Consider the following 20,722-nt stretch of genomic DNA (forward strand, 5'->3'; position numbering starts at 1 on the left):
TACTGGTGTGCCCCAAGGATCGATTCTAGGGCCTTTGCTGTTTATAATTTTTATTAATGACCTTCCAAAGAGCTCTACTTTTTTCTCTACTAGATTATACGCAGATGATACATCTTTAACAGCTTCCGAAACTGATCTTGATAGATTATTTTGTGAAATCAACAATCACTTGCCAGCCATTTATGAATGGTTATGTAGCAATAAGTTGACCTTACATTTGGTAAAAACAAAGTGTTATGTTTCACTAGTATTTACAACAACAACAACAACAATTTATTTTAAGATTAAAACTATTTAACAGTAAATAGAATAAGAAATAGAATGAGTCGTTTGTATGGGGCGGGTAGTTGTTGACATCTGTTTAGGGGAGTCTGTTCTAAGTTAGTAAACCAGCTTTCCAGAGTCAGTCGTTGAAAATAGTCAGTGCTGTAGGTTAGGCATTGCGCAGAGTCCCAGTCAATGTTGTGGTTGGTAAGTCGATGGTGTTCAGCAATGTGATTACTGACATCACCTTTCCTCGTCGCCCGTCTGTGTTCAGTCAGTCTTGCTGTGAGGTTTCTGCCAGTCTCACCGATGTAGGAGGCTTGGTAGTCGGAACAATTGATCTTATAAATCGTTCCTTGTCTGTTCCTCGGTTCGTCTTTGTCTTTAACGTTGGTTAGTAACTGACGTAGTGTGGTGATGGGTTTGTGGGCGACGCGGATATTAAAAATTACTAAGTATTGTTAAGTAAACTCAAGTTCTATGGTCTACAACAAAGCGAACACAATTCAATAGTTTCAATCTTACTTAAGTAACAGGAAACAACAAGTGTATGTACTTCTGATTCATATTTTATCTCTACTGGTGTGCCCCAAGGATCGATTCTAGGGCCTTTGCTGTTTATAATTTTTATTAATGACCTTCCAAAGAGCTCTACTTTTGTCTCTACTAGATTATACGCAGATGATACATCTTTAACAGCTTCCGGAACTAATCTTGATAGATTATTGTGTGAAATCAACAATCACTTGCCAGCCATTTATGAATGGTTATGTAACAATAAGTTGACCTTACATTTGGTAGTCACTAGTATTTACAACAACAACAACAACAACAACAATTTATTTTAAGATTAAAACTATAGCTAAGTACATTGATTTCTCCTCGCAAATAGCTTGTGAACTAATTGAGGCAGGGAGATCTAAGGACAATTTACAAGTATAATATTTATCTACAGATGGACTAAATAAATAACGAAAACAGTACTATACAGTAAACAGAATAAGCATAAAACAGAGTAAGTATATTAAGATTAAGAAAAGAGGCTAACCTAAAGTATTAAATAACTTAATAAGACGGGGGACTTCGACATATTCCTCTTCTAACCGTATCTGAGCTACACAATTATAATATCCACAGCGCATCATCCAATCAAATCTTCATACCTTCTTTTCGAACTAATCTTAAGAGATTTTCTCCCAGTATCATTGGATGTTTCTTTTGGAATAACATACTGCAATTCATCAGGGACAAACCATCTAAAATTATATTCAGAAAAGCACTTTTGCACTGGTACCTTGCTCAATACTAGTGAAACATTATCTTCCTCATAATTTACCGAAATATTTTCCTTAACTTCTTTTCTTTTTAATAAAACTCAAGTCTTGTAACTTTAAGGGGCACAATATTAGTTTATCTAGATGTGCCCCCTCCTCTCCCTCCAATTTTTTCTTCCATGTGAAATAATTTAGGTGTTGTAATGTACTATTTAGGGGATCGGAGGAGTAAATAAAAAAAAAAAAAAAAAAAAAAAAAACTTTTATGGCCTAAAATTTGCAGACGACCCCTTTGCATTTCTAGAACATGTCTTCACTTAAATTGAAATCAATTTGCTGTAGGCTTTGTCTAGGTTATTCACATTTCATCAGTATAAGTGCACTTAAATAGGAAAATGAAGAATTTGAAGTGAATTTTATAACAGATTAGGCTGCAGTCATTTAATAAATGGCTATGTATAAATATTACACACTTCTCTCTCTGTAAGCAACCAAAACGTTTATCTTGACAAGGCTGAGTTGTAAAAACTTGGGTTTTATGAGCACTATATTTTAGCAGTACATTCTCTGACTTTGTTACATTTGTTTGTTGGATCCAGGATTCCTATGATGACCTATTTTCTGGATTTCCTATGATCGTTCTGCATTTTAGTCAAAATATTTCAGGGCATTTGCACACAAGTTCACTCGTGCATACAACACAATCTGTTGGTAAGATGAATGCTTTGAAACAACTTAAAAGACAAGTTAGTCATTTTAAAAACAAAAAATAAATGAGAGAAAAGGAAATAAAGGGGGGGGGGGTAAAGAAAGATTAAAGGTAAACCAAAATGGATGAAACAAAAAAAGATAAAATCTTTCTAGCAACAAATTACAGGGCAATGCTATCAAATATAAACATCAACATCAGTCTCTCATCCTTTTACACCATAACATCAGTATGCATATTCTCCATACTGTTCTCTACACATTTTATAACGTGCTGATAAGGAGAATTTCTTTAACAATCAAAAGCTTCTTCAGTCAGAGAGCATTTCTTTTACTGTCATGTGACTGTAATGTTTAATTCAGAGGTGATATAAAGAGAAATTAAATGCTAGTCGCTCTTTGAAGTTAAAGGGTTCAATTTTCCATCCCTGTGATCTTCTCACAAGATTGTTTTGGGACAGGGTACACATTTTAATGTACCATTGCATCATTATTCTTGGTTTGCATGTGAGATCATCATCATCGAAAAAAAAAAATTTAAAAACAGGAATGATCACTCTTGATGAGATTTTAGTTTAATCAGTAAATAGGACAGGTAAAGCCTTACGTAGCTTGAAAAAGTGACTTATCTGCTGAGATTTTGCAGTTTGAACAGTCCTTGGGTGAGAATAAGTGCTCAAATAGATGTTTCTGAGTCCTCAGAAGACGACTACAGGCTTTTTAAAGCAAATGAATAAAGGCTGATAGTTTCGAAAGAAACTGTGTTTGGGGCTGCGTCGGTGGGAGTAACGAAATAATTTGGATATATCAACAAAGTTGAAATGGTAAATTGGCCACCGTAACGATTACAAAAGCTGACGTTTTGAGCGTTAGCCCTTCGCCGAGCGTTAGCCCTTCGCTCCGACGAAGGGCTAACACTCAAAACATCAGCTTTTGTAATTGTTATGGTGGCCAATTTACCATTTCAACTTTGTTGATGTATCCAAATTATTTTTAAAGCAAAACTCAATGACATGTTTTTATAAGCTTCTGACCACCATATTTGTGCCTCTTCAGAGGGATACAAACATGGTGTTTCCATACAAAGCCTTATAAATTTGAGTAAATCATTTCTTTAAATATCTCCCACGCAAAACATCTCACAGACCTAAATCTTTGCAAGACTTTTTGAATATTCATCAGCTTTTATCTCATTCTGCCATTCTTGACTTTATTTGTTAAATGGTTTTGACGATGGTGAGACTGTGAAAACTGGCAATCACTAATTAAGACTTCCGTTGTTGAGCTAATGATTGATAAGATTTGGAAATCAAAAGTAGCAATCTTTTTAATGTTGTTAAAATAATCATTCGTGAATGGTTTCTGATTGTCAAGAGTTGTCATTTACATTAAGAGATTAAACTCATTCAAGGCTTAGCTGATGGATGAAGAATTGTAACAATGTCCAAAGTTTGTTCTCACAAAGCTGTTATCACTATTTCAGTGATACCACACTGCAGTCCCTGGGATGTTTAAAGCTTAATGATGTCAAGGTTTTCAAAATTTCAAAATCCTAACATGCACCAAAATATAGTGGCTGTAAGTCGGTCCACAATAAATACAATTAGATACCCGAGTTTCGTGGAAACAACTACTTCCACAATTTTACTTAATTAGCACATCATCTGGAACTGTTTTATCAAAACTGAGTTTAAAAAAATGTCATAAAATTGGCCATTCCATAGAAGTTTAATCTAATCCTTTCTATGGATAGCATAATGCAAAAAAAAAGAACTTAGCCCCTTTAAAATCAGTATATGCATATATACATACTTTCCCACAAAACTACTAGACATGTATGTGTAGTGCATTTAATATTTACTTCTTCAGCTTATAAATGAATTGTATTTTAATATTACATTTTTAAAGTGACTGATGAAAACTGATGATGGTCGCATCATGCAACATTTTCCTTCAACTGTTTTTCATCCCAACTCAAATGCGTTTAGAGTAAAATAACTGAAGAAATTGCTTTGAAAATCATACACATTTTACTTTAACAAAACAGTGCCCCAACTTAAAAGTGTTCAGATTGGCTACAGTTTGTTTTTGTCGACAAGAAAATACAAATATTTTTTTGTAAGATGGGAAAATCAAATATGATTTAACTGTCACAATTTTAAATATAGGGCAAGAAAGACTGTTTTAGCTATCATGCATTAAGAAAAAAACAAACAAAATTTTAATTCAACATTCCTACCATGGCATGCCAAAAGGTCTTCCTTCTACTTTTCTTTTGGGATTTAATTCTTATTTACCTGTAGTCATACCCTTAAGCCTTGCTCTTAATCCACGCAAAAGTTTCAAATTTAGTCTGTCACTGCTTGCAATACATTATTTATCCATACCCAGACTATCCTCAACATACTGAGGCTAAAGATTCAAAGAAAGCTGTGGTTGAAAAGTGCTTTATAGCCTGCTGTGCTTATCTGCTTCAATGGGATTGAAAGTTATTCCACAACAAATGCAGTATGACATGCTATTGGCTAATTCATATATTTTAAAAGGAGAAACATTGTTTTGAGTTAACCCATAGAACAAATGCTCAGCAGGAAGCAAACTATAGCATCCATAATACAAAAGAATTCAATACAAAGGCATCAACACATGGCCCCTTAAGAAACACCTTTGGAAAAAAGATTATTTTTCAGTTCATATTCCCTCTCTTACATAATGGAAAAATAAAAGATGCTAGCCTGAGATAGGAGTTTCTGCATAAACAAAATCATAAACAAGAAGGAAATTTTACAATGTCAAATTAAGCCCTAGGAGAAACTTACTCATAAAAACCATGACCTCTATAACTGTAATGTGCCTTTAGTTAGATCGAGGAAAGAACCAAAACTTGTGTGAGGTTGTCAGTATGCAAACTGTATCAGACAAAACCTGAAAGAGATCACTAATAATATCAGTTAGGTTTCTCTAAGAAAGTTTAAAGTTCTGGGAAACCTAATGCTTGAATAAAATTATACTACACTACAAGATACTATGTGAAAATATTATTGAATACTGCAGGTGAGGTTCAAGGATTTCCTGTCTTCTTTATTGATGCTAATGGCGGCAAATTTACCTACATTCATCTGATAAATCAGTGTCAGTTGTATTTCATGATATGTTTGTACACCTGCATGTCTAAGTTATCTTGTACAATGAAAACATTATTTTCTGCTGGTGGATCTTAAGCACTCAACTACAAGCCTAGGGTATTTGTTTAATTCGAAGCCCAAAAAGTCAAACTTTATTTCCTAAATAATACTGAAAGCAATCAAAGAGGATAGCACATGTGTACATTTTTAAAAATTTAGGGTTTGGTTCTTACTCTGAAATGTAAACCTAATTTTAAATAATGTAGTCAAACCTTGATAACTGGGACCTTGATTATCCAAATTTCATGATTTTCTAGATTTCCTTCTCTGGTCCCACTTTTTATGAAAATAACTAGGTCAGATCAGTAACAAATTTTCTCCAACAAGCAAAGCAACAGTAATGAAACTCATTTTGGAACTTAATTTGTTCCGCTTTCTGAAGCCGTTGAATGTTTTAGGAAGTGTTCAACATACATGGAAAGACAAAACAATGTTGACACTATTCAACTAATGCAGCTTCAAAAAATAATGGAATTAGCCAGACACACATGCTGTAGTATAGTCCATCAGTAGTAATATTTGCGAATATCTGACTATCCATTATTCATATTATACAGACCAGTCCCTACAATTCTGGTTAATCGAGGCTCAACTGTATTTCTGCTACAGCAAGGGGTTGTGTTAATTCTTCAATTCTTTTTTTGTTTTAATAAGATGAATAGAGATTTTAATATCAAATGTACTTCTTTTGGTTGCATTAATATCAGTTGTATGGGTCGTAAGGATTGTGAGGCATTGGATGATTGACTACTATACATACATTTGTTTCAAGTGATACAGCAATTCAGATGCAAAATATGTCAAGCGCATTTGGTCAGAAACAAACAGATTCTCTTAATACAAGAAAATTGATTTTATTTTTCCTTTTTCTTTTTCATTTTAGAAAAAAATCAATTTTGCTTTAAAGCTCTTAATCTTTTAAAAAATCTGACTCGGTTGTACAACTTTTACTGAAAGCAAAGAAAACACCTGTGAAGAACTTTCCAATAATACAATTTCCTCTTTATTGCAACAACTTGCCATCCACATTTGATCAATAACTGTCAAACACCACATTAAATACATCTCCTTACCTAAAAACTAACCAATACATCCTGCCCGATTCACTTGGTGTGTTTCCATGTTCAATTAAAGAGGAGATAAACACTCATGATCTATGCAAACAACAAACCCAACCTTGCTCTTGTATCCCTTTAATGATGATTCTGATGACATTCTCAGTACTCCTTGCCCAGTTCATTTTACTGAATCACTGCTGCTTGAAAAGCTTCATCGATGAACTTAACCCTTTAAGTCCAATGAGTGACCAACACAAAATTTTTCTTTCAAATATCAATACAATATCAAGCAAAGAAGAGATGAGAATAAAGAAAAATATCAATTGAGTTGTATTCTGTTGATCCAATACTAATTCTCCAGAATAACATCATAAGAATTGCATGGCAACAGTAAGGAGAATTAATAATCAGATCTTGGGAGTGGAAAAATGAAGAAAGACTAGTTTGGCACCAGCAGGAACATGAGGGTGACACAAAGGACTGATAGTCAATAGTCAATCACACCTGAAGAAAATATCAGAACAAGACAAGGAGAATTCAAAGTAAACATATTCAAACTGAAGCTTGAAGCACTAGAAAATACAAATGACTAAATGGTGATTACTTTTAGTTTGAATCTGATTTGTTGAGCAACTAAACCAATCACAGAGCTCACTAAAGTAAAACCAGAGAAAATCCAGGTCACTTTTGACACTCTACTGAAAATTGCCTTTACTCAAAATAAATCAGCATTATTCTTTTGATTACTTGTCTTGAGAAGTTAGGTGATGGGTGCAACTTGTGACTAGCTGCATTTTTCTGATATTTTCCTTGTTCACCATATCCAAACCCTGATGCAATTAGAGATGGACTTGGATGAAAATCGTGCGGAAGCATACACCACTGAAAAAATGATGACAGTAAGTTACACAGTACCGAACCAGTAGAAAAAAGGAAGGAAAAAAGGCTAGTTCTTAGTTTATGAGCAGATCTTTGTGTTAGATTTCAAAGACAGGTAGATGCTCAACCATTTAATTACCAATCTACTATTGCACAAAAGGTCCATTTTTTATTATTTTGTTCTTTTATTTTTTACCATCATCAACTAAGATTTACTCTCAACAGACCATTTTCATATTTTTTGTCACTGAATGGTGCCTTTGAAAACCTTAAACTGGGAGCATTATACAGTACTTAAAAAGTAGAATTCACCACTTATCAAAGTCTGAAATAAAAATGACAAGGCCTTACATGGCTAGATCTCACTACAAATTTCTTGACTAGATAAGTACAAATTATGGTTCAACTAATTCATTATTTCACAATCAACAGAAGTACTTAGACTGTTTTTTAATTAAAGTAAATTTATATACTTGTTCCTCTTAATCAAGGTTTAGTGAAAATGTTCTGCAAATGTGTGCAACAGTATAAATCAGTGAGTTCTGATAACAAAGTTGTGAATGCCAATAACTATGTCACAAATTTCGCTCAACATGGAAATCACCATAAAAAAAGTATTTAAAAAAATGATCTGTTGAGAAAAAGTGTTCAAAGAGACGGCAGTAGGTTAGTCGAAAGATGAAGAAACCAAACTCTTAACAATTTTCATGAAAATATTAAAAACAGAGTTGTATTTCACACCTTGCCCTCGTGTTAATTTGCAAGTGCCCGTGATACGCTCTTAAACTAATTATTTATCAATAGTAACCCAGGTAAGTGGTGTTTGAGCGAGACATAAAAATAATCAGTCACGCACTGCCCCTGTCCCAGAATCACGAACATAACAATTATACACTCTTTCTTCCGATACGGGCTGAAAAAAAATTAAAACATCGAAATTGTAGGCGAGCGCTGTCCTCGAAACTGACCCGAGCGATGATGATAGCACACATTTCACAACTGATATTGGAATTCATCTAAAGCGTACCCAATATGAATTCATTTAGACGTGCGAATTCAAAAAAATAATAATAATAAAAGAAAACATCCATTCAATTATTTCGCAAAAAGTCAGAATATCTAGATTTCGTGAAGGTGAAATATAAGCTCTCTTTTTGAGAAGATAATTATCGACAATCTGCGATGTGAAATTACCTGGCTTTCTCTGAGCTTAAGAAACACGCGAGCAGTTGTGAAAGAAACGATTTAAGTATAGTCCTAATTTGATTTGGCAAAGGATGATGCAGAGGTCTTACGAACACTTCCCTTTTGCAGCTGAACACACCTCCATATTTAAAAGGCATGTTTTGGGGCTCGCAAACAAGCTTTGTTAAAGAAGAAATCGGGAACGAAGAAACTGCATGTTAAGCTCATTTATGTCAGCTGTGGTGATATTCACGCGAACATGTTCTCGCCAGGTCAATTAGAAATTATTGAGCTGTGGAGCTAAAAGGAGCTATCAAATTTGAACATCGAACTTGCCACGCCAATATCATCCTAGTGTACATCTAGTTCAACGCCGCAAAGAAAAAACTTTAAGTGAATTGAAAAATCAGATATCAAACATGGATGTAAACTTCATTGTCGACACATGTTTTGCAGCTAGTGTCTTGGGTAACTTTGTTTTCCGTATTTTGAGGATTGAATATTTCTCTTTTAGCTTTGTCAATAGAAGAAAAATAAGGCTGCTTACCTTCTATGAGAAGATCAGGGCAAAAAAATAGAAAATTGTTTCCAGTGAAACCAAAGGATTCGACAGCGTACACCTATCGCAAAAAAACAAGAACACACAGAACGACTTCGGCTAAGTCACGTGACTATTGTGAAGGCTGTCGGGGCCGGAGATCACGTAGGGTTGTGTCACAGCTGATCCGAACTAAGACAACCAATAACTGACTTTGAAATCTTCTTTCATTTTAGCTGTTGATTCAACCGTACCTTAAAAAAAAACATCTGCCTTATTTTGAAAGGTCACACATTCTAGGTAAAAGGTCCTAAGCCCAAGCCAGTGAATCACACTGACGTTTTCCAAGCTGTCTATTTGCGGCAAGTTAGTTGGCCACTTCAAAGTCTAATTTCTCTTGAAAATTTTCATCATCTGATTCCGATCAGGAAGTGCTGTTGTAGTTGCTGCTGCAAGAAGAATGGGGGCCTGGAAAGAAAATACTGAGTTAATATCCTTCTGTTGGGTCCCCCACAGGGTTCTGCGGAGAGGAACCTACACGGGTAGGGAGAGTCAAACATGAACCGAGGTCTGAGAGACTGGTACAGCTTCAAATCGATAATTTTGAAAAGCGAAAGGATCCGGAGAATTGCGGTGATCGGACCTGCGAAAGGAATCTTTGTTCATCTTAACCATTGTTTCGAGTTTTCTTATATTACATACACAGAATTATAAAATACAGATACATTTACACTGAAAGCCGACTATTTTTTACAAAATCGGCCAAGGGAAGACATTTTTTTCAACTTTATCGTACCGTCAGCAATGGCAGCTACCAAAACGGAAGCAGTGCCGTCCGCTATGCGAAATACAAGCAAGTAAGTTGCTCAATTTTAAACTAATTTATTTCAGAAACTTGCCGTCTAATTCTGTTTATCTTGATTTTTTGGGTATTAGGGAGGGACTTGAGTCATGGAAATCTAAATTGAAAACTCCAGCGAAGGACAAGCGCATACAAACCACAGTAAGTTTTACCAGATTGTATATTATTTGAGCTAACTTTGTTCTTATTTGTTTCTTTATGACTGTATTAGTAGATTCAGAAAATTCATGTTAACGGCGTTCTGTTTGTAGCTTTTGCTTTAAGCTTTTGATTTTCGTATAACGTCAAGCTTTCCTCGCGTATAAGGAAGTCACTATGGATGATTCAATCATTTAGTCATTCACTGAAGTTGTGGTGTGGGTCTCCTCATAATCGCCACCCAATGTTTTAGCGTCTCGTGTGAAAGGGGACTGTTTTAAATTCAACTGAGCTTTAAACAGGTATCAATGTTAGGACTGCCTTGTTATTTCTATAATTCCATGGCTTTTAAATAAATTGCTTTTGTTTAGTCACACTGAGTTGAGTTCCTGGCTTATAATTCAAACTTCCAGAGTTTTCTTGCCACCTATCATGGCTTCTATGTCTATAACTCCTCAAAGGTTATATCTGTACTACAGTAAGAAGCAATAGGAGTTAATGAAAGCACCTTCCCATAGTGGTTGCACTATCCCAGTCCTTGTGTGTTATTTTGGTTGAAGAATATTCTGCACAGGAGGCAGTTGGTAGATGGTGATTTGCCTGGAATGGATTGGCATTAACCCCATGTATCATGTGCTTGAACACGCCCAGTTAGCTCATATTACTGATATCAGTGTTGAAAACATTGAGCAGAAAGTGCATGACTACATTGGGTTATTACATTCCCAGAGAGTACACCAGTGTTAACTTTCACACTATCCAGACAGTCATACAGACCACTGCAGTTCTAATATTATGATCTGACTGAAATAGGATGTAACAGCAACTAAAGGAAACGATTTTGAAGACTACATGCTCAAAAGAGAATTACTCATGGGAATTTTTGAGAAAGGTTTTGAAAAGCCTTCACCTATTCAAGAAGAGAGCATCCCTATGGCTCTTGCAGGAAAACACATATTGGCCAGGGCTAAAAATGGTACTGGGAAAACTGCTGCCTACCTGATACCTCTTCTAGAAAAGTGTGATGTGGATAAATCACATATTCAAGGTTGGTTACACTGTTTTGATATTATTAAAGATTAAGGTTTATACTAAGAGTACTTTTTTACTCTACCACCCTTAACTTCTGCAGCTTGTGGAATGCTTTTTGCTAATAAAAATAGGTAAAATAGTGGAATACAGAAACTGTTGGGGTCAGGCAACAAAATGATGATAGGCAAAAGAGCCTGTTAGTATTGACAAATCTTTCACTGACCCACCCACTTGTTTCATTTTTTTTTCTCCTTTTATTTAGGGCTTGTGTTGGTGCCAACTCGTGAACTGGCTCTACAAACGTCTCAGATCTGTAAAGAGCTAGGTAAACACCTTGGAGTGCAAGTCATGGCTACTACAGGAGGCACAAGTCTTAAAGATGACATAATGAGACTATATAATGATGGTATGTACATAATTAAATGCTCCAGATATGGTGAAGAGATGTTTCTTGTCTACTGTTCTGCTCTAGGATAGTCTCAGACAAGGAGCTGTTTATTCTTATCTTTGGTACTAGTTTCCACTTACATAGCAGTGTAGCATTGAAATTAACAGAAGCTTATGCTCCAAAAGTCATATAATTTTCCACTCTTAACCATTTAATATGTAAATGCACAGAAAATCAAACAACAGACAAGCCAATTTTGAAAATATTAGTCATCGTATTTAATGCAAGCTTGCACAAGAAGCATAAGATGGAAAAAATGAAAGGAAAGCTAAAATTTGCACCCTCAAGCACACAAGAAAGCAATGTTTTTTTTCTTAATAGCGACAATGTTCTGGACAGAGTTCCTGTTAACACACATGTATGCGTCTTGTATGCACAAAAAATGAAAATGACACACAGTTTTTCCCAGTGTGCATCTCAGGATGCAGGAAAAAAGTTTCAACTAGCTAGTAGACTGGGTCTGGTGGGCCCTACCCAAGAATCATTGTGATAATGATGGCATGTCCTTTGACCTGCCATTTTGTCATGGTCAAGGGCATGTCTACTTAGAAGGCTTTATTTAATATATTTATATTTTGAAAGAGGAAACGTGAAAGTGCTACAGATCTGGGGGATGATGCCCAAGTGAAGAAATGTAAATTTTGTCCTAAATGGTTGGAAGAATTTCATGGTTAAAATATGATTCAACCAAAAAACAAATGGTTGGTGTTAAGAAGTGTGAGCACACTTCATTCCAAAATTACAGCTGCATTAATTGCATTAACACCTGGTCTTGGCTTTTGCCTCTCTGTTAGAAACTATAAAATCAAATTTTAGTAAAAGGCAGGGGACGCCTAAAAAGCTAAAAGGACTCCCAACTTTTTGGAACTGGGGGTCCCAAGGACCCTTAACTATCAAAACTAGTGGGAACTCTGTGTTCAACTTCATAATGGTGTGTTGGGGTTTTTTCCCACAGTTCATCTCATTGTTGCCACACCAGGTCGGATACTGGACTTAATGAGAAAAGGGGTGGCCAAGATGGAGAATTGTCAAATGCTTGTTATGGATGAGGTAAGTGCTTGGAATGTAATTTTGTCATAAAGGACTGTTATACCATAAACCATTTTTTTTTACGTATTTTTTTATTGTTTGTCTTCTCTTGTTAGGCTGACAAGCTGCTATCTATGGACTTCAAAGGGATTTTAGAAGACATAATTGCTTTCCTTCCACCCAGCAGGCAGATTCTTCTTTATTCAGCCACTTTTCCATTTTCAGTAAAGGAATTTAAGGTCAATGGCAGTACATGATTGAAAATAATGAATTTCTATATTTAGATTTTTCTCACTACCATCCTTTCTTCTAAATTATTTTTTCAAAGAATGATACTGCTCTGTGTGGTATTTAACTTAATATGTATTCAGGACTCTGTGTTGTACAGAATCCTTGGACAGTGTTGAATATTGTTGAGCTTTTAGCAAGTAAATGCTATTGTTAATAGAATGGCATAGCTAATGGAGGATTCTTTGAGACTACAGAACTACTTTCTTAAATGAGAAATCAAAGTGCAGAAAATTACCAACTTGACTGGAGAACATTTACAGCTTTATGTGTATAGTATCTGTCATGCGAATCACTTGTCTTTGACAAGACATGTTTCCTAACTGGTTTTACTTATTTCTTTATTATGCCGCCTATATAAAACTGTTGCTTTTAGTTTCTAGTAAGATGATATGGTGCTCTTAATTGTTTGGTTAAGCAGATGTTCATATGGAAGCAGGGTGTGACAGACCCAAAGAGCATGTGCTTATCAACCAAGTGGGCTTGCTCCTACCAGGGTTTGTACAGGTCCTGGAAAACCTGGAAAACTATGGAATTTTAAATTTGACATTCAGTCCTGGAAAAAGACTACAGGTTCTGAATAGTTCCAGAAATTGGCTTTGAAAGGGTTAAATGTGAAACTTGGAGTACTGGAAAAATCAATCTGAGCCTGAAAAAGTCCTGGAAGACTCCTTGAAATTTGTGTCTGAAAAAGGGTTCAAATCCTTTCTTACTCGCAACAGTAGCTTTTTGGTAATTGCAGTGTATTTTGTTGTGATTTAATTGGGCAGGATAAACATTTGGATAAAGCCTATGAAATTAACCTTATGGATGAACTGACCTTGAAAGGCATTACACAGGTAATCATTATATATAGATGAAATTCTTTTTCTCTTTTCCCTGTACATATAATTTTTAAAATTGTATGTAACATTTTCATTGTGATGTTAGACTGATACATATCACCCTCAAACTTTTGTGACACTGTATGTACTGTTGATGTGTCAAGGAATAGGGTTGCTTTGTTTGAAGTCAATCCCAATGAAAAAAATTAATGGCACAGTAGTTGACCAATTTTCCAGTCTGGCAACCAAGCAAGTTACTGAAATATTTATCAATTTGTTCAGATATCCAATTTTTCCATAACAGTGTGTGATCTGTGTGCAAGGTTGACTTAGGTTAACATCAGCTGCTATTCAATAATTAAAACTGTACTCCATGCATTTTCTAAAATGTTTTCTTATGAACAGGATTAAAGTAAATTAATTCCCTTTAATTATTATGGCTATTTTTTATTGTTTCAGTATTATGTTTTCCTGGAGGAGAAACAGAAAGTACATTGCCTGAATACTTTGTTTTCTAAGGTACATTTCCTTGGTCAATCTGTTTAAGTTTCACTTGTCTAATTTGTAGAAGTTTCATTTTCCATTAAACAAGATATTCGAAAAAGAAAGTATTGACCTGGCGGTCTCAAAAAAAAACTTTCAATTTGTTTTTTTATAGCAATTGTGCAACTAAAGAAATGTGGACACTTGATCACCAAAGCAATCATTAAATCCCAGGACTTAAACAATAAATTCTAAGGAGAGTCACTTCATTCAAGGAGGGGTAGAAGAGAAGGTTAAGAGCGTAAACAACATGGTGTACAGTGTCCTTCAGAAGTCAGGGCAGCTGAAACACCAGCTACTGGACAGGTCTTATTTTACTGTGTTATTTCAATTTTAACATTTCAATTTTTTTCTTTCTAGCTTCAAGTGAACCAGTCCATAATCTTTTGCAACTCAGTCCAACGTGTTGAATTGTTGGCCAAAAAGATAACAGAGCTCAAGTATTCCTGTTACTATATTCATGCAAGAATGGATCAGAGTCACCGCAACAAGGTGTTCCATGACTTCCGCCAAGGAGAGACAAGGACTCTAGTGTCATCAGGTTGTAGTCACAAATCCACAATTTATTTATTAACTCCAAGCAGTCGAGATCACTTGCACTATTTGATTATGTAGGAGCTTTAGGGAATCTGCAGTCCATCAAGCTAATGAAAACTACAACAAGAAAACATTTTGACTCATTTCTCCTTGTGTTTTCTCAGAGCCCGGTATGCCTTATGGGAGACACAGGTCTCCCAACACTAGAACAAGAAATCTTTGTTGTGGTTCAGTTTTATCCTTGGTTCAAATTTTATTTTCCTTTGTTTCAAACTCATTATCACATATTAACATGACCGAGAACAAAGGAAAATAAACTTTGAACCAAGTATAAAATTGAACTACAACATCTTTTCAAAAAAATGTGAATGTTCATTAAAAGGTAACAACACAGGTAAGTGGTTTGACTACGGGCTTGAAGCCTCACAAATCAGTAGATTCATTGTCACATGTCACTATTTGAAGGGGATCTTTTTTATTGCTGTTGGATAGATGAAAAGGTATCAGAAGCAAAGTCCCATTAAGGGTGACCTACAGTTTAATTGACAAGTTCTAATTAGTAAATGATTTCTGGGTGCATGATACAGACCCACCAACCCATTTATAGGTGCACTGATTTTAGGTAGAGATCATTCTGTTAAATAATCTTCATTTCCTTGTGTAGATTTGTTCACACGTGGGATTGATGTTCAGTCTGTCAATGTGGTAATAAACTTTGACTTTCCCAAAAACTCCGAGACCTATCTGCATCGCATTGGCCGTTCAGGTCGTTTTGGACACCTTGGTCTTGCCATAAACCTTGTCACTTATGAGGATAGGTTTGATTTGTTCAAGATTGAACAGGAGCTTGGCACTAACATAATACCATTTCCCAAAAAAGTTGACAAGAAACTTTATGTGGCTGAATTCCAGCAACAGGAAGAAGACGATGACTAGTTTCACCAAAATTCCTGGTAGGAAACATGCAACAGTTTTATACATCTTAAAAGTTTGGAGCTATCTTTGAGAGAATTTCTAAACAACTTCTTTAATTGTGTAGCTACTCCAATTGTGCAGGCAAAACTTCTATACTTAAATACAGGAAAAACAAACATTAGCAAATAAGTCGTTGAAACAAAGTTTCCATGCATTCCTCTAGCAATAGTATTTCTTCTGTACATAAAGAGTACCATGTACAGAAGAAACTCATTTAATATAGTTATCCCTAAACTTTGTTTCAAACACTTGATGGTTTTGTAGAATGTTTTCATGGTGTTAATTAGCTTGGTACTAGGGATAGTGGAAACAGTGATAATTAGAATTGTGTAAGACTAAACATGGAACCAAAACTAAGTTTGCTCACCCAAGTCACTTAGCAGCATGAAAAGTACAGTTAGAATCAGTCACACTCAATGTTTGATTATATTAAAATAATCCAACAGAGATTTAATGAACACAAAATTTGTCACCATGGCAGCATTATTTGCAAAGGTACATGTGAGAACTATATCTAAATTAGATTTTTTTCTGTGCTGTTTTGGAAGGGGACAGGTAATTTTTTTTTACATATATTTCTTGCCTTTCCCTTGATAACAGTAGCTGACTACATATAACTAATTTGGAATTATGTTGTGGCAAGTTTTCCCAGTAGACTTAAATGTGAGTTTAAAAAGTCTTCTGCAAGCAAATTGTCCTGGTGAATCTGTTAGTTCCATTAACTTAAACATCAAGTATTTCTGCCTTTCTGATATTCAGAAGGTCAAGAGTTGGTGTCTTTTGTTAATTGCAGTTCTGTGTGTGTGTGTGTGTGTGTGTGTGTGTGTGTGTGTGTGTGTGTGTGTGACTTTGGTTTCATTTACTTTCATCCTACTTCACCAGCTAAATGGTGTAAACTTGCTTGGGAGGTGTAAATAAATTCTTCCTTTTATTCTTAAACTATATTACTGTATTGCAAAAACAAGTGTTATTTTTGAAGTAAAAAAAAAGTGTATTTGCAAGAGCTCAGGATTAAGGAAGAATTTAAGAAATTGTTACTTCTCATCCATAATGGAATAAGGTCCACTGAACAGCAAGTTGGGTTAGCATTTTTATAGTTTGACACAACTTAACCCATGGAAGAGTATGAAAAACATATCTGGGTCAAGTTAAATGGGGGGGTTATAGTTTTTATTGGAGACATGTTCTATAGCTGCTATTGGGATGGAAGTAATTGACTAAAAATGTTTGTGTGCAGTCTGTGTAGTGAAAATCCTTAACTCCAACAGAAGAGCTTCAAGTAATGTGAATGAAATAATGCTAGTTAGAGACACTTGTTTGAAATTCTGATCTTCGCGCAGGAAATAGGATGATAACGTCTTTTTCCAATCCTTTCCAAGTAGACCTCAAGGCATTGCCTCATATAGTTATACAAGGTAAACTTAACTGTATAGCTAAGTGCTGGTAGCAAGAAGTCATGGTGTACTATTCAAGGATTAAATAATCAAATTACATTGGTTAGCCTCTTTTAGAGGCTTTTTTCCTTTGATTTAGGGTGCTATGGAATTCTGCTTAAGGTAGAATAGAGATAAGGTGCTTATGTTTAGAAAACAGGAATTGAAGAGGTGTGGCTGACGGATGAAGATGTTGTTCTATGATCTGAATTAGTTTGGAGCTTTTGATAAAGTGTCTTAGTTCAGTGTGCAATTATTTATTTGTAATTAATGTGTACATATGTATATAGTGCAAATTCTAATTACCGTATGTCGGAAGATTTATTTTCAGGACAAAGTTTTGGATGTGATAAACAAGATAGGAACTTGTAACAGAGAAATAAGAACATTGAAAAAAAGTCAACATTATGAGTCCAAGAGTTTCTTTTCTGTCTTTTCCCTTTTTGGTACTCTTTTAGTTTTTCTCCACTGTGCTCTGTGATTTGGGTGAGAAATTGCACTACCATCCTAGTGGGCATGATAGACATTTTGGGTCCATTACATTTTCCAGTGCTAAGGTCAGTTTATCTCTTGTAGGTGTAGGGAGTCAAATGTACCATTTTGTAACTCTTGGTTACAAACATCCCTAACAACTGATTAGTTTGTTCGTATGCAGTGGTGTAGTTTGCTATTTCAATCCCATTTCACAGAGTCAGCAAGATTTATGTTATGATATCATTTATGGTGACGAAGAAATGGGGGAAAGCTGAGATTGAACTTTCAAACACTGCACTCTTAAGTTTCTGTGGAATTGAGGCACTATTACTCTTATTAACGCAGTAAAACTGCAATTCTTAGAAAAGATTTTCCTAAAAGACAGCCTTCTCTTTCCACAAGAAAACATCCTAAAGTTAATTGAGTGAGTAGCAAGTAGCTAACTTTGTGTTTGTATTGACAACTTGGCAGTGTGTAGAATGGGATTGTACTCACAGCCAGGGTCAAAGTGGGATAACTTGCAAAGAAAAAATATCTGTGCACACCTTTTTACTCCTGTGGCATTTTTATTGCTGCTAACCCATATTGTGAAAAGAGATTCTTGGCTGGATTATAACAGCAGGATTAGTTAACAGTTATATGCAAGAGGATTAACTCTCTTAACAAGACATTGTCACAGCTGTTCAGTGGATATTTGACAGAGGCATCAGTAGTAGTCATGGAAGGGGGGGGGGGGGGGTAACATAATGGAAATATGGAAAACTAAACGTTGTACCACAGAAATTGTCTTGCAAAATGTGAGAAGTTATCCATTGGGCTTCAAACAGCCATAAACATGCCCCAAGAGTAGAACTGTGCAATACACAACAAGGTTTACGAGCATTTCCTTGTAATGTGTACACAAGTATATAGATAACAATGTTCATGAGTATTAAGGTATATTTGTACAAGTCCTCCCATTGGAACCAGGTATGGTTGATTCATGAGATGGCTGGTAGAAATGTACAATGATACTTCAGTTTTAAATATCTGAGATGATAAGGTTTATTATCCAACTTCTTTGCTAAAAAAGACAACAGTTGTGGCGCATTAAATGTAAAAACTGCTGTTTTTTGTTTGTTTGTTTAATTTCACGAGATATTTGTAGCCCTTTTTGTCTTATTAATTTGCTCAGTTCCTTGTGAAGTTGGATAATAAAGAAAATTTTTGTGAAGCCATGGTTGAGGCTATGGTGATAACACCCTTTTTGTTACCAGTTTCAAATTACAACATAGTATTGTTGTTGTTATTATTATTATTATTATTATATTATTATTATTGCTCTTATTATAATTGTTGTTATAATAATTATTATTATTATAGTTATGATGATAATAATAATAATAATAATTATTATTGTTATTATTTCACTTCTCTCCAGTTGTCAGGTGTTCCACTGGGTAACATTGTTTGTGTCTCAGCAACTTCTCGTAGCTCAGAGACATGACACTTATTATTATTATTATTATTACTACTACTACTATTACCTGGACTGAAAACTGTTGCTTGATAATGTAACATGGCTGTCTTTTGTAACCCTGGGCAGTCAATTATGTATTAAATCTTCAGTTCATTTGTCAGAAGGTAAAAGTAAATTCAGACATTGCATCTTGATAGGAAATATCCATCCTTGTTGTGGCTTTCGATAATTTACTTAAGTTTTTTGTTTTGTGTTAATGGATATTTTCTGTAGGCATGTGTTCTTGCAAGGTTAAATTACTGATTTCCTTCACATATTGTTAGGACTTCCAAGCTACTTTTTGCTCCTAAAAATTAAGCAAGTGATTAGTTTATTTTTAAGTGACTGTATGAAAAGTTTCTAAAGTTGTTTCGTGCTTTAATCATGACATGTAGAGCATGACATGTAGAGACTGACATCTAGCTGTTTATTTCAGGTTATTCTTGTTTCAGTGTGTCTTGCCTGTAATTAGAACTTTCTGTATTGGTGTTATGTTGTGTGTTATACTACTTTGCTGAAAGGCAGATATCTAGTATGTTTCTAAGATAGACAATTTTTTTTGTTTTGGTTAATGCTGAAATTTCACTCAGAGGTGTGTCCTCAAGGAAAATGTTAAGGTTTTTTTATACTGAAGACTGATTTTGATTTGAAGTCCCAATGATGCAACTATTTGATCTAAAAAAATCATTTCAATATTTTTTCTGCCTTTCATTCTAAACTCTCAATTCTTTCAGTGTTTAGTGATGTAATGGTTGTGACTAGTAATCCTTCACCCAAAACATTTCTGTGTTTAGAAACCATTGTTTGCATTTCAGCATAATGCTTAACTTGCTTTGGGTAATTAAACAGCAGATTTGAAGCAGACATTGCCTGTAAGGGTTTCTTGATGGAGACAAATAGTACAGGCAGACAGTTTAACTTCCTTCAAGTCTTTTTTGACTAGTTTATAACTCTGTTCCTTCTCTAAAGGAACCTGGAGGTTAAAATGTATGACGACTTTATGATGTCCATTAGATAAGTCAGTGCTAAGGTAATTCAAATTGGATGCCATTGTGCCCAATTAAAATATTAACGTTTTGGAAATAATGCAAGAAATTGTAGGACTTCTGCAGGATGAAAATTTTGATTTAATTTAGACTAATTTTTAAACAACCTGTAATATTAATTTTATGGCATCAATAAAGTCTGAGAAATCTATCTGCGTGTGATTGAGTGACCCAATGTTTCAGGTAGTGTGTCATTTTTTCCCTTGACCCATAGCCTCCACTGTTTATTTCCAGCTCTGTCAAGGGCCATTTTGAACCAAATCTACACTTGAAGCACTAAGCTGAATGGAGGGGGCTCGATTCCACCAGTCAAGTAAGCATGAATGGCTGGGTTATGAAAATGGTTCTGTCTTTGTGCTTATTGTCTAATTACTTTGTGCTTACTGTCTAATTTTCACAATTCACCGTGGAGGGGAAATTACCTTTATCACTTATCTGTGTTTCTCCTTGGAGTTATGAAATTCTGTGCAAGTTAAGATGGACCTGTCCCTTAATGTTATTTTT

General features: G+C 35.0%; 2 protein-coding genes across 6 annotated transcripts in view; one reads left to right on the forward strand and one right to left on the reverse strand.

The window, feature by feature from the left end:
• LOC111331248 (estrogen-related receptor gamma) overlaps positions 1 to 9,240 on the reverse strand; it is a 15,681-nt gene extending 6,441 nt beyond the window's left edge. Inside the window, exons 1-2 of one of the 5 annotated variants that reach the window (XM_022936333.2) lie at positions 9,101 to 9,223; positions 5,066 to 5,171 (exon numbers count right to left, since the gene is read on the reverse strand). The gene's annotated coding sequence lies outside the window, so the exon portion shown is untranslated. The other 4 variants (XM_022936340.2, XM_022936326.2, XM_088728876.1 and 1 more) reach the window with 4 other exon arrangements.
• Positions 9,241 to 9,676: 436 nt separating this feature from the next.
• LOC111330416 (putative ATP-dependent RNA helicase ddx6) lies at positions 9,677 to 20,369 on the forward strand. Its single transcript, XM_022935273.2, has 10 exons — positions 9,677 to 9,948; positions 10,028 to 10,094; positions 10,905 to 11,139; positions 11,386 to 11,529; positions 12,527 to 12,621; positions 12,717 to 12,839; positions 13,659 to 13,727; positions 14,172 to 14,231; positions 14,616 to 14,796; positions 15,457 to 20,369. Exons 1-10 carry the CDS (start codon positions 9,896 to 9,898, stop codon positions 15,726 to 15,728), a joined length of 1,299 nt encoding a protein of 432 aa, XP_022791008.1. The 5' UTR covers positions 9,677 to 9,895; the 3' UTR covers positions 15,729 to 20,369.
• Positions 20,370 to 20,722: the final 353 nt, after the last annotated feature.

Source organism: Stylophora pistillata, chromosome 7 (genome assembly GCF_964205215.1).
Source record: "Stylophora pistillata chromosome 7, jaStyPist1.2, whole genome shotgun sequence".
NCBI lineage: Eukaryota > Metazoa > Cnidaria > Anthozoa > Scleractinia > Pocilloporidae > Stylophora > Stylophora pistillata.

Excerpts from the sequence above, each read along its gene's own strand:
- LOC111330416 (XM_022935273.2), top strand. The coding sequence starts at position 9,896 with ATGGCAGCTACCAAAACGGAAGCAGTGCCGTCCGCTATGCGAAATACA. Across the intron at positions 11,140-11,385 it reads GGATAAATCACATATTCAAG|GGCTTGTGTTGGTGCCAACT; the intron begins GTTGGTTACACT and ends CCTTTTATTTAG. Across the intron at positions 11,530-12,526 it reads AATGAGACTATATAATGATG|TTCATCTCATTGTTGCCACA; the intron begins GTATGTACATAA and ends TTTTTCCCACAG.